This window comes from Sinocyclocheilus grahami, unplaced genomic scaffold (assembly GCF_001515645.1).
Source record: "Sinocyclocheilus grahami isolate Dianchi unplaced genomic scaffold, SAMN03320097.WGS_v1.1 scaffold721.1, whole genome shotgun sequence".
Lineage (NCBI taxonomy): Eukaryota > Metazoa > Chordata > Actinopteri > Cypriniformes > Cyprinidae > Sinocyclocheilus > Sinocyclocheilus grahami.
In genome coordinates this window covers 113,052-126,447 of record NW_015505900.1, presented here as the reverse complement: position 1 = coordinate 126,447, position 13,396 = coordinate 113,052, and the positions used below count along the sequence as shown (strand labels likewise).

Here is a 13,396-nt window from a genome sequence, read left to right as displayed (position 1 = left end):
TGAACTGTTGGTGGCACTAGTGGTGTCCTGTCACAGCAGGATCTTGCTCAAGTCCACTATGATCCTATTCTTTTAGATCTCTGTTACCTGCAGGTATTGGATGTGATCCTGTGTGTGTGAAAGCTGTTCCAGCTCAGCGTCTCTCCTCCTCAGATCATTGATCTCCTGCTCTAGTCGCTCCAGTCGTCCTTCAGCTTGACTCACTTCAGCCTTTTCCTGATCTCTGATATCAGGAATCAGAAGCCGTACCAGCTCAGAGCAGCGTCTCTTAGTGGAGAAGATGAGCTCAGTAAAGATCCTCTCACTGTCCTCCACTGCTGTCTGTGCAGAGCGCTGTTAGGACACACAGTGATTCAGCTTCAGTGGGACTGAAAGAGGAGAGTCTGAACTGAGACAAACTTCTCTTCTTCTCCAGACTCACCTTATGAGACTCCACAGCCTCTCTCAGCTGCTGAAGATCTTTCTCTCTCTGCTGGGACATCTTCTGCGTCTCCTTCAGCTGCTTCTGCAGGACAAATGGATGATAGTAAATATTACAGAAAACTACTGGCTCTAAATCATCATGTGAAAAGATGAATCCAGTAAAAGTGGAACTGATAACCAATGGCTGTAGGTTCAAAGTCTAGAAAGGATGATTGATTGTTTACCACCATTGTACACAAATTAACATGGAGATATAAGCTTGTTTCACACCACAAGTGTAAGCGCTAGTTTTTTAAATACCTGTGTCTCTGTCCTCTGTGCTGCAGCTGATACAGTGTCATGTTTTTTATGCTCATATTTTGTACACAGCTCACAAATGCATTGTTGGTCAGTAATACAGAACATTTCCAGATGTTTCTCATGTTTCTGGCACATCATCTCCTGCAGTCGTCCAGTGGCATCAATCACTTTGTGTGGCTTACATGAATGAAACTCCTCATGACGGTCAAAATGAATTTGACAGTAAGATTCCTGACACACCAGACAGGACTTAACGGCTTTGTATTTTCTTCCAGAACAGACGTCACACTGCACATCTCCAGCTCCAGCGTAACAGTCAGCGGGAAGTTTAGTCTTCTTCAGTTTCTCCACCAGTTTAGTCAGCATGGTGTTTCTAGCTAAAGCAGGTCTTGGACTGAAGGTCTGTCTGCACTGAGGGCAGCTGTAGACTCTCATCTGACCCTCATGATCCCAGCGGTCTGTAATACAGTTCTCACAGTAACTGTGTCCACACTGGATGGTCACTGGATCCTTCAGGAGATCCAGACACACTGTACACGAGAGCTCACCCTGAGAAAATCTTGCTTCTGCCATTTTACTGCATGAATACAGAGACACACAACAGCTCAACTACACTTTCACTTTCTTTTTCCCTTAAGTCATGTGATTCCTGTTTCCTGGTATAGAAAAATACCCTAACTCCCCCATCAAATTAAAAACAATTCCCCCCCATAAGAGCCACCTAAAGGCGGAATTCTCCCCCATTTTCCAAAATGAAATTCAGGCCCATATGTCTGTCACTTTTGTTCTGACTGAGGTAAAAAAGCGTTACAATAAATCACGCTACCAATGGTGATTAAATCTAACGATCGCTTAGCTTATATCACATCAAACCATGCAAATTATTATTATTGTTATACTTTGTTTTCAAATTGTTAATGTTAACAACATCAGCATTGCGTGACAACATGTATATAGTGTGTATTAGCGTTACTTGTAGATTTCAATTTCTGTACAGTCTAATCTCTAATTGTCATACCATTCGAATTTCATATAAAGACATTGGTATTTTAACCCAAAAAGCAAATTTATGTTCCTTAGAACTGGTTCTCTTTGATCTTGTGTAATCCTGTGTATCTGGGATGCACATTTCAAACTGGAATATATCTGTGGCATGCTTGTATTTCCCGCAAAAACTTACCAGTACCACTCAAATTAGAAAGCATTATTACAAGCTAACCGTTGTGAATCGGGATAAGGTAAGGAGATCTGAAGGAGTTTTGAAACCTTGACTGGTTATGTACTTGCTCAAAAAGATTATATTAATTATTCCAGCTGCTGTGAGAAAAGGCTATAAATGATCCGTCATCTGCAGCATTCACACATGCAATATAGCTTACTGACTGGGACTCCTTTTTATGTTTACAGACGTGACGTAATGATGCAAAGATGAACAGTGGCATGCTTGTATTTACGGCAAAAACCTACCAGTACCACTCAAATTAGAAAGCATTATTACAAGCTAACCGTTGTGAATCGGGATAAGGTAAGGAGATCGTTTTGAAACCTTGACTGGTTATGTACTTGCTCAAAAATTGATTTTGGATCATTTTAACCAAAAAAAGTTACGGACTGCAGCTTTAAAATAAAGTGTAACCAAAAGTAACTGTGAGCATTTTAAAATATAATATACTCTAATTACAAGTACTTAATTTTTGGAATCCGATTGCAGATTAATCAGTTACTGCCCAGCACTGCTGATATATTAGCTGACCTGCCACTCCAGTGAAGCGACTACTGAACACACACACACACACACACACACACACACAAATAAAAATGCACAACAATAAAATCAGCGGCTCAGAAGAACACAAAACACTGAAAAGTGTTGGAGAAACATGAAGTGAATAATGAAAATTATTTATTGACTGATCATTTGAATTGAAAGGTAATTTTGATAGTAATAATAAAAATAACTGATGTGACTCTACATTAAAAACTAAATGACTGATTTCAATCAACACAAACAGAGGCTGAGAAAAGTACAGAAACACATCGTCACTCAGCAGGACTCACACACACACTGATCTTACTGTCTATATGAGGATTTAATACACACATTTATACTGATTCATGTCATTTTAGTGACAGAAGTTCAGCTGCAGTATTAATGTCATGAAGAGAAAAGAAGAGACTCTATAATATCTCACTGTTATTGATTTATCATGCAGCTCAAAGTATTATGGGTAAAATCTCTCGTCAGTCTATTCTGATTCATCAACACAGTTTCACTGATGATCCTTTATAAACACCAAACCCAGCATAGAGCGGCTGAGTGAATGTGGTCTGGACTGTGTGGATGAGGCTCATTGTGTCAGAGACGCTGTAGAAGGACAGAGTGCCTGCACTGTGATCCACAAACACTCCTATTCTGCTGCTGATGGACTTTACAGGGAGATCAGTCCGTATGTTATTGTGTGTGAATGAGTAACTTGAAGGAGAGCAGTCCAAATTCCAGGACTGATCATTACATCCAAACAAACATTCATTGCTCCGACCCTTCCTGCTGATGCTTTTATATAACACTGATATATACACACCATTATTCCCACTCCACTGCAGCTCCCAGTAACAGCGTCCACATACACTCTCTCTACACAACACCTGATACCAATAATCAAATCTGTCTGGATGATCAGGATACGACTGGACTGTTCTACTGCCAGTAATCACTCTGTTGCTCTCAGACAGATGGAGGCGTTTATATGCTGTGTTTGGATCCAGAGTGAGCTGATGGGAATCTGATGGAGATAAAACACATCAGAATCAGGAATTATGAATCTGTTAGAACTTCATGTTCAGTGTATCATCAGTGTCTCAGTACAGATGACCAGATATCTTGTGCAAATCATCATTTACATCATCAATAGGGCCTTTCGCACCGCTTTAGTTCCAGAACTAAATGTACAGTACTAAAGTACTGGGACGATTTTGCGCAAACTACTTCCCAGTACCATTTAAAGGTTGCACAAAAGGGTTGCACAATAATAGACATGGAAAGTCGACGTATACGTAAAGCGATTAAAAGAATGGAAAGGAAGACTAAGAATCTCCAAGGACAACTGGCAGTGCTACATTTGCTACAAGTGCCTGCACTTCAGCGTCCGTCCATCTATCGCTGTTCTCCATACTTGCGAAATAAGTTGACACAACGTTTACAGTATGTTTACACAGCGTTTTAAATCATGGCGGGTGAGGGCGTTTCCATACGCGTTTGGCCAATCAATGTCTACTTACGTCACGATTAGTACCAGTTGTGCTGATTAGACCCTTCTCCGCAGTAGGAGCTAATTTGCTTCTCGAAAAAGGCAGTCCGGAACTAAAATCACACCCAGTTCCGGCGGTGCGAAAACGCCAAAAAGTGGGTAGTTCCACAATTAGTTCTGGTACTATGAAAAGGTTCCCGAGGTGCGAAAGGCCCTAATTATAAAACTCTTCTTTCAGCTTCAACAGGAAGAACATGAACACACTCAGTGAGTTTTTCTGCTTGTTTTCTTACTGACTTACATTGTAGGAAGTCGTTCCTGGTCCTGGGAACAATGTTGGTGAATGTGACTGTGGAAATCAACAGACATGAACAGTGTGCTTCTCATGATCCTGCATCCATTCCTAAGACATTTCTAATATGATGTTCTCCATGATATGAGATGATGATGGACTCGTTTCTGAGAGCAGATGAATCTCCAGAACTTTACCTCTCTCTGAGATCTTCTCGAGCTCCTCTTTGCAGAAATCCTCCAGTTTGTCTCTCAGCTGATGGACATATTCTCTCAGGTCATCAGAAGAGAAGAGAGAAATGAAGAGATCGTCATTTATGTCTGTAGATTCAGGAGGTGCTGAGAGAGACTGGATACTCTACAGAAAACAGAAATCAAAACTCATCAGCTTCACACTTCACCCAATAACCTAAACGAACATCAGATTTGTATGGCTCTTGTTGACTTGACTGATCTTTAGTAACTCACCTCAATCCAGTACTTTCACAGCATCAGCTTCATTCTTTTCATATTCATTATATCACATTAGAGCTACAGATTCTAGTAATTGACTTTCTAGGAAATAGTTTGGATGAAAAAACATCTGCTAAGAACACAAATCTATCTATAGCGTCTCATTGCAGGGTTGAGTAGATTTGCTAAAAAAAGAAGCAGCTCAAAGGCTACCATTAGATTGACCATTATTTATAACTTTAGAGCAGATAGTGACACTGAAACTACACACACATGACTCTGTATATTAGCAATCAGTCTCATCATGATTTCAAACAAAAATGCAAGGTGCCGCAAATAATGCAGTGTTCACCCAAAAATGAACATTTTCTGTTAATTTACTCACCCTCAGGCCATCCAAGATGTAGGTGACTTTTTTTCTTCAGTAGAGCAATAAAGAAGATTTTTAGCTGAAACCATGGCCCTTAGTGATTCATAAAATCAAAAATCGTGTTTGGTCTCGTACTGTATCGCATACCTTGTCAGTGTCGTGCGCTTTGCTTGGCCATTTGTTGTGATAAACAGTTAAGTGTGTCCAGCTGAATTCAATTTGAGTTTTGTTAGACGAATATAAAAAGGTTTGTATACCACGGCAGCCCTTGTGTGAAGCCCTCCTCGTGTGAAGACCGAAGAGTGTAAAGACCATCGAGAGGATATGACCGATTCATTGGTATACTCAGTCACAGTCTTTTTCACGAGAGTTTGGTTTGACAAGGGTATTTGACGGACTTTGTACTTGCAACAGTCTCTTTAACCTGACTTGGTAAAGTCTCAGTCAGTGCATTTTCAAAAGTTGGTGTGGTAGAGCGGGGTTGAAATGAGTGAGGGCTTCAGACTGTACTAAGGCTTTCACCTCCACAAAAGATTCCTCATATTGCTTAGTCCATTCCCATTTTTTTTATTTTATTTAGTAGTTTGTGCAACGGTTTCAGCCTGTTAGCTAGATTTGGCACAAATTTTGCGTAATAAAATCGTGAAATCACATTTGGTCTCGTACTGTATCGCGTACCTTGTCAGTGTTGTGCGCTTTGCTTGGCCATTTGTTGTGATAAACAGGAAAGTGTATTCAAGCGCCAGCAAAACAGTGTAAAGAAATACACTTTGTGAGAAGCAATCAATCAGCAGAAGTTTAAAGCAGCTTGTAAGTGTATTTATTTCTTGTCTCAGTGTTTAGCGCAGTTGTCGTTGCTAGGAAATGCTTGTTTTGTTTACTGTGGAGACGTGCTGAAATCGCGTTTGGTCTCGTACTCTATCGCGTACCTTGTCAGTGTCGTGCGCTTTGCTTGGCCATTTGTTGTGATAAACAGTTAAGTGTGTCCAGCTGAATTCAATTTGAGTTTTGTTAGACGGATATAAAAAGGTTTGTATACCGCGGCAGCCCTTGTGTGAAGCCCTCCTCGTGTGAAGACCGAAGAGTGTAAAGACCATCGACTCTACCGTTCGACTCCACCGAGCAGGGACACTGGCAAGGCACATAAGTATCACTTTTGAATCATTCTCTTTTCTACAAATTGTTTCACTTCAGTTTTCAGTTTTTATAACCAAATCTTACTATGTGTTTCCAGATCCCTACTATCACTACCACTCGCAAACCATGCATCACACACTGTAGGCAGCGCAATCCTAACAACCTGAGCACTTTGCCTATGTCTACTAATACAGTACTTTCTTTTTCTATTGGTCTCTGGAATTGCCAGTCTGCTGTAAACAAAGCAGATGTTATTACTTCTATTACAAGTAATTTGAGACTAAACCTCATGGCCCTGACAGAGACGTGGATCAAACCAGAGGACAATGCTACACCTGCAGCAATCTCTAATCATTTTTCTTTTTCCCACTCCCCCCATCTGACTGGAAGAGGTGGAGGTACTGGTCTGCTTATCTCTAATGATTGGAAATTTAATCCTTTACTATCTCTGAGTATCAACAACTCCTTTGAATCACATTCAGCCACTATTACCCACCCTCTTAAAATACATTTTATAGTTGTTTATCGACCCCCAGGACCACTAGATAACTTTGTGGAAGAATTAGATGTACTGCTCTCCTGAGGATGGTACTCCCCTAGTTGCTTGGAGACTTCAACATCCACCCAGATAAACCTCAGGCTGCAGACTTCCACACTCTGCTTGCCTCTTTTGATCTCAAGCGAGTGTTAACAACAGCTACTCACAAATCAGGCAACCAACTGGACCTTTTATACACACGACACTGCTCCACTGATCATGTGCTCGTTACTCCACTGCACACCTTGGATCACTTCCTCCTCACTCTTAACCTCAACATAGTTCCTCACACAACACATACCCCTCCACATGTCATCTTTTGATGTAACCTAAGCTCACTCTCATCCTCCCGGCTATCTACTATGGTTTCATCTTCGCTTCCTTCCCCTGAACAGTTAATATCTCTTGATGTTAACAGTGCTACTGATACTTTCTGCTCCACTCTTACGTCTTGTTTAGACACTGTCTGCCAGGCCAGCTCGTACCACCTCTTCTGCCCCTTGGCTATCTGATGGTTTCCGTGAGCATCGTTCTAAGATCAGAGCTTCAGAAAGAGTATGGCGCAAATCACAAAATATTACTGAGCTTAATGTATATCGATCACTCCTCTCTTCATTCTTTGCTAATGTATCTACTGCTAAAAGGACATACTATCACAACAAAATTAACAATTCACCTAACTCTCGCATGCTCTTTAAAACATTTTCCTCCCTCCTTTGTCCTCCTCCTCTTCCTCCTTCATCAACTCTAACAGCTGACGACTTTGCAACATTCTTCATTAATAAAATTACAAACCTCAGTGCACAATTTACCACACCTCAAACTGTCAAACACATCTTACCAGCAAACATACACTTGCTTTCATCCTTCTCTCCACTCTCTGATGCAGAAGTCTCTAAACTCATCCTTTCCAATCATCCTACTAGTTGTCCGCTTGATCCTATTCCATCTCATCTCCTTCAAGCCATTTCTCCTGCCATTGTACCTGCACTCACTCACATCGTTAACACATACCGTCACACTGGTGTTTTTCCCTCAACATTTAAACAGGCTCGTATAACCCCACTTCTTAAGAAACCCACTCTTAACCCAACTCTTTTAGAGAACTACAGACCGATTTCCCTTCTACCTTTCATTGCAAAAACATTTGAACGAGTTGTGCTCAACCAAGTCTCAGCCTTTCTCACACAGAACAACCTCCTGGACAGCAACCAATCTGGCTTCAGAAGTGGACATTCGACCGAGACTGCCTTGCTTTCAGTTGTTGAAGCCCTATGACTGGCAAGAGCGGCTTCCAAAATGTCTATACTTATCTTGCTGGATCTGTCTGCTGCTTTTGATACGGTGAACCACCAGATTCTCCTGTCAACCCTATTGGAAAATGGCATCTCAGGAACTGCACGCCAGTGGTTTGAGTCTTACCTCTCAGATAGGTCCTTCAAGGTATCTTGGAGAGGTGAGGTGTCCAAGTCGCAGCATCTAGCTACTGGGGTGCCTCAGGGTTCAGTTCTTGGACCACTTCTCTTCTCTGTCTACATGGCATCTCTAGATTCTGTCATTCAGAAACATGGCTTTTCATATCATTGCTATGCTGATGACACTCAACTCTATCTCTCATTCCATCCTGATGATCCAACGATAGCTGCTCGCATCTCAGAATGTCCAACAGACATTTCTTGTTGGATGACGGACCATCACCTTCAACTCAACCTGGCTAAGACAGAACTGCTTGTGGTTTCAACAAACCCATCACTTAATCAACATTTCACCATCCAGTTATGCTCATCAACCATAACTCTTTCAAAAACAGCTTGAAACCTTAGAGTTATGATTGATGATATGCTGAATTTCTCAGACCATATTGCTGAAACTGTCCGGTCCTGCAGGTTTGCTTTATACAACATTAGGAAGATCAGGCCCTTTCTTTCAGAACATGCAACACGACTCCTTGTTCAAGCTCTTGTTCTGTCCAGGCTGGACTATTGCAATGCTCTCTTGGCAGGTCTTCCTGCCACTTCTATCAAACCTCTACAATTAATCCAAAATGCTGCTGCAAGATTCATCTTTAATGAGCCAAAAAGAACGCATGTCACACCTCTGTTCATCAATTTGCACTGGCTACCAGTAGCTGCTCGCATAAAATTCAAGGCATTAATGTTTGCCTACAAAACCACCACTGGCTCTGCACCCATTTACCTAAATTCATTTCTTCAGAGTTATGTACCCTGTGAACGACGCATTATTGTGCCATCTCAAAGAGGCACAAAATCACTTTTACATTAACTGTTCCATCCTGGTGGAATGACCTTCCCAACTCAATCCGAGCAATCGAGTCCTTAGCCATCTTCAAGAAACGACTTAAAACACATCTGTTCCATCTTTATTTGACCCTCTAACTCTAGCACTTTCTATTCTATTTTAAGTCTACTTTATCTATTTATCTTTTTTTTTTAACTAGCTCTATTTTTTCTATCTACTTGTTTTTCTTTGTGTGTGTGCGTATATATGTGTGTATTATATATATATACCTTGCTACGTGCATTGCGTTAGGCTAACCGAGACTTGTCATTTGCACTTATATATTGTTGCTCTTTTGTTAGTTTTGACTGCTTTTATTGTCCTCATTTGTAAGTCGCTTTGCATAAAAGCGTCTGCTAAATGACTAAATGTAAATGTAAATAAAACGCAAGTCAGAATATCAAGGAAGACAAAATTAATACCTGTGAACCCATTCAGCGCTCCAGTTCCTCCAACAGTCACTGAACACTGAATATTATTTGCAACATCTGTAATCCAGAGCCTCAGGCAAACACTCCAGAGTGATGTCTGGTTTGCGAACAAATCATTATTTTGAACTGGTTCTTTTTTGTGAACTATTTGCACCAGTTCACCATATCGGACTGAAATGCTACTCAATCAAAACTCAACTGCATACACCTGACAGTCACTCAGACCTGAAATGAGCCAAAATAGAGACGTATCTGATCCTATGATGAATGAACTCATTCAGCGCTCCAGTTCCTCCAACAGTCACTGAACTGAGGAAACATTTTGACTGAAGACCGAAGAGCCAATGATATGTGCATGCGTGAACCGAACACTTGAATGTAGGAAAGAAATTAATGTTTTTTTTTATGGTTTCTCATTGTTCATGTGAAAAGGTGAGAGACTAGTTTATTCACTTTATATGCTTTAGACATGTAAAACGTCCACGTTTCACATAATTATTGGCTGCTTTAATATTCTAATTGTGTATACATTACTTCATTGCAGAAATATGTAAATTAACTCATGAATTGAACCAGTTCATTGAAACGAACTGTCTGAAAGAATTGGATTTCCATGTTGCCTGAGGGTCTGGATTACCAGTAATAATGTTGTAAATAATGTTCAGTTTCTTGTACAGACAGATCGTTTTGCTTCATAAGACCACAATATATTGTCAGTTGCTACGGGTATTATTGTGTTTCCTGATTTGCTTTATTTTTATTCTCAAAAACATGCAGTTGCTGACTTACATTATATCTGTCACGATCCCAAAGGTTGCGGGTTCGAGTCTCATACCAGCAGGGATTGTAGGTGGGGGGAGTGAATGTACAGTGCTCTCTCACCTTCAATACCACGACTGAGGTGACCTTGAGCAAGGCACCAAACCCCCAACTGTGTGTGTTCACGGTGTGTGTGTTCACTGCTGTGTGTGTGCGCACTTTGGATGGGATAAATGCAGAGCACTAATTCCAAGTACGGGTCACCATACTTGGCCACATGTCACTTCACTCACTCCCTTCACCCTGGATCTCAGACCTTCACCTTCTCACCCAATCCCTACTCCGTTGTCACATTGCCCCCGTAACAGAAAACCATGCCTGGATCCAGCAGCTTTTTGAGTGTTTCCAGGCCAATCATGGACATCTGGGAATGCGTTCCCTCAAGGGCCACATTCAAGACTTTCTCTTGTTCAAGAGATCTCCCTGATCTCCCGAATCTGTGCACTCATTGACTTTGTCTGTCGTGGACTTCATGAACCATTGAAGATGACACTCATTCGTGATGGTCCTTGAGGATCGCTTTGTCAGTTTCTGGATTATGCCCGGCTGTTATGTGGTTCCTCCTTCACTGTCGGGCTTTTGAGGAGGATGTGTCTCCTAAAAATCTTTTTTTTTAGTAGGGAACTGCTGGGGGCAGGACACAACAAACTTGCCAATCCTGTGTTATCTGCACTTTGCACCTGAGCCAGTTCACAATATGGCTGCCGCACCTGAGCTCCAGTCCATGAGTCTGCTCCAGCTCCTCCTGAGGTGACAGCCTCCCGAGCCTCCCAAAACCTCCCGAGCCTGTAGTGTCTACTTCAGCTCCTCTCTGGGCAGTGGTGCCCACTTCTGAACTCTCAACCTGTTCTGTCACGACCAAGGAGGCCGTTCCTGAACTCTCAACCTGTCCTGTCATGACCAAGGAGAACATTCCAGAACTCTCTGCTTGCCCTGTTATGGCCAATGATGCCATCTCTGAACTGTCTGTCTGTCCTGTTACAGCCACAGAGGCCGTTGTTAACATCTCTGTACTCTCTATTGCAGTCCCGCCTGATCCGCAGTGGTGTCTTCTGCACAATCAGCTCCACTAAAGTGGTCCTCAGCACCATCAGCTCCACCATGGGGATCTTCGGTCCCGTCTGCTCAGCTGTGGTGGTCCTCAGCTCCACCCTGGTGCTCTTCAGGTCCACCAGCTCCGCGCTTTTGGTCTTCAGCTTCGCCTGCTCTGTCCTGGTGGTCTTCAACTTGCCTTCCTCTGCCCTGACTTCCTGCTCCACTGGCTCTGCCTCAGTCTCCAGGTCCTGCAATTCCACAGGGAACTGACCCTCCATCCCTCCCCCTGTTCTGCCTCCGCTCCGCCTTCCTCCTGGACTTCTATGACCCTTTGGAGAGCATCTGAAAACCACTCATTAAGGTGGGGCGGCTCCCATCCCTTACCTTCACCTTCTCACCCCGGACTCCATTTCCCAGAAACCCCAGCCTAGGAACTGATTACGGACACACCTGTTTCCCATTAGGAGGACTATTTAAGTTGCACTCTCACACATTGCTGAGTCTTGTTTAGCTGTTAAGAGACATTTCTAAGCATTTCCTTGTTTCCTTGCCTTTGTGTTTTTGTTTTTGGATTATTCCCTGGTTTGTGATCATTTGCTGCCTGCTCTGACCAATGCTGTTATTTGGATTACTCTTTTGTTTTGCCCTGGGACATAGTTGTTTGCTGGTGTTTGACCCTGCCTGTTTCAACTGCTCTCTTTAATAAAGCTTGCACTTGGATCCCTTACTCCATTGACATGTCGCCCAATCACTAAGGAACACAGTTTCAGTTAAAAACTAATAATTTGCGACACCTTGAATTTTTGTCTCAAATCCTTGTGGGACTGATTGCTAATATACAGCTTTAAAGATATATACTTTGAAGATCACCTGATCCAATTTATAAAAAGTTGAAAAGTTAGTGAAGCTTTGAACTGTTGGTGGCACTAGTGGTGTCCTGTCACAGCAGGATCTTGCTCAAGTCCACTATGATCCTATTCTTTTAGATCACTGTTACCTGCAGGTACTGGATGTGATCCTGTGTGTGTGAAAGCTGTTCCAGCTCAGTGTCTCTCCTCCTCAGATCATTGATCTCCTGCTCCAGTCGTCCTTCAGCTTGACTCATTGCAGCCTTTTCCTGATCTCTGATATCAGGAATCAGGAGCCGTACCAGCTCAGAGCAGCTGCTCTCAATGGAGCGGATGAGCTCAGTAAAGATCCTCTCATTGTCCTCCACTGCTGTCTGTGCAGAGCGCTGTTAAGACACACAGTGATTCAGCTTCAGTGGGACTGAACTGAGACTGAGACAAACTTCTCTTCTTCTCCAGACTCACCTTATGAGACTCCACAGCCTCTCTCAGCTGCTGGAGATCTTTCTCTCTCTGCTGGGACGTCTTCTGCGTCTCCTTCAGCTGCTTCTGCAGGACAAATGGATGACAGTAAATATTACAGAAAACTACTTGCTCTAAATCATCATGTGAACAGATGAATCCAGTAAAACTGGAACTGATAACCAATGGCTTTAGGTTCAAAGTCCAGAAAGGATGATTGATTGTTTACCACCATTGTACACAAATTAACATGGAGATATAAGCGTGTTTTACACCACAAGTGTAAGCGCTAGTTTTAAATACCTGTTTCTCTGTCCTCTGTGCTGCAGCTGATACAGTCTCGTGGTTTTTATGCTCATATTTTGTACACAGCTCACAAATGCATTGTTGGTCAGTGATACAGTACATTTCCAGATGTTTCTCATGTTTCTGGCAGATCATCTCCTGCAGTCGTCCAGTGGCATCAATCACTTTGTGTGGTTTACGTGAATGAAACTCCTCATGACCGTCAAAATGAGTTTGACAGTAAGATTCCTGACACACCAGACAGGACTTGATGGCTTTGTATTTTCTTCCAGTACAGACTTCACACTGCACATCTCCAGCTCCAGCATAACAGTCAGCGGGAAGTTTAGTCTTCTTCAGTTTCTCCACCAGATCAGCCAGCATGGTGTTTGTAGCTAAAGCAGGTCTTGGACTGAAGGTCTGTCTGCACTGAGGGCAGCTGTAGACTCTCATCTGAT

At 42.3% G+C, this 13,396-nt stretch overlaps 2 protein-coding genes across 2 annotated transcripts in view; both read right to left on the bottom strand.

Moving 5' to 3' along the window:
• Positions 1-70: 70 nt before the first annotated feature.
• On the bottom strand, positions 71-1,326 carry LOC107560359 (E3 ubiquitin/ISG15 ligase TRIM25-like). Its single transcript, XM_016244508.1, has 3 exons — positions 724-1,326; positions 422-505; positions 71-333 (listed from the first exon to the last, which is right to left on the bottom strand). Exons 1-3 carry the CDS (start codon positions 1,294-1,296, stop codon positions 73-75), a joined length of 918 nt encoding a protein of 305 aa, XP_016099994.1. The 5' UTR covers positions 1,297-1,326; the 3' UTR covers positions 71-72.
• A 1,283-nt stretch (positions 1,327-2,609) lies between these two features.
• LOC107560360 (tripartite motif-containing protein 16-like protein) overlaps positions 2,610-13,396 on the bottom strand; it is a 12,953-nt gene continuing 2,166 nt past the window's right edge. Inside the window, exons 2-7 of the mRNA XM_016244510.1 lie at positions 12,957-13,205; positions 12,657-12,740; positions 12,341-12,577; positions 4,461-4,620; positions 4,273-4,320; positions 2,610-3,506 (exon numbers count right to left, since the gene is read on the bottom strand). Of these exons, the coding sequence (XP_016099996.1) occupies positions 2,983-3,506; positions 4,273-4,320; positions 4,461-4,620; positions 12,341-12,577; positions 12,657-12,740; positions 12,957-13,205 (1,302 nt within the window). The 3' untranslated portion in view covers positions 2,610-2,982. The remainder of the gene's footprint in view (positions 3,507-4,272; positions 4,321-4,460; positions 4,621-12,340; positions 12,578-12,656; positions 12,741-12,956; positions 13,206-13,396) is intronic.

Excerpts from the sequence above, each read along its gene's own strand:
- LOC107560359 (XM_016244508.1), bottom strand. The coding sequence starts at position 1,296 with ATGGCAGAAGCAAGATTTTCTCAGGGTGAGCTCTCGTGTACAGTGTGT. Across the intron at positions 506-723 it reads CACAGAGGACAGAGACACAG|AAGCAGCTGAAGGAGACGCA; the intron begins GTATTTAAAAAA and ends TTTGTCCTGCAG. Across the intron at positions 334-421 it reads AGGCTGTGGAGTCTCATAAG|CGCTCTGCACAGACAGCAGT; the intron begins GTGAGTCTGGAG and ends GTGTCCTAACAG.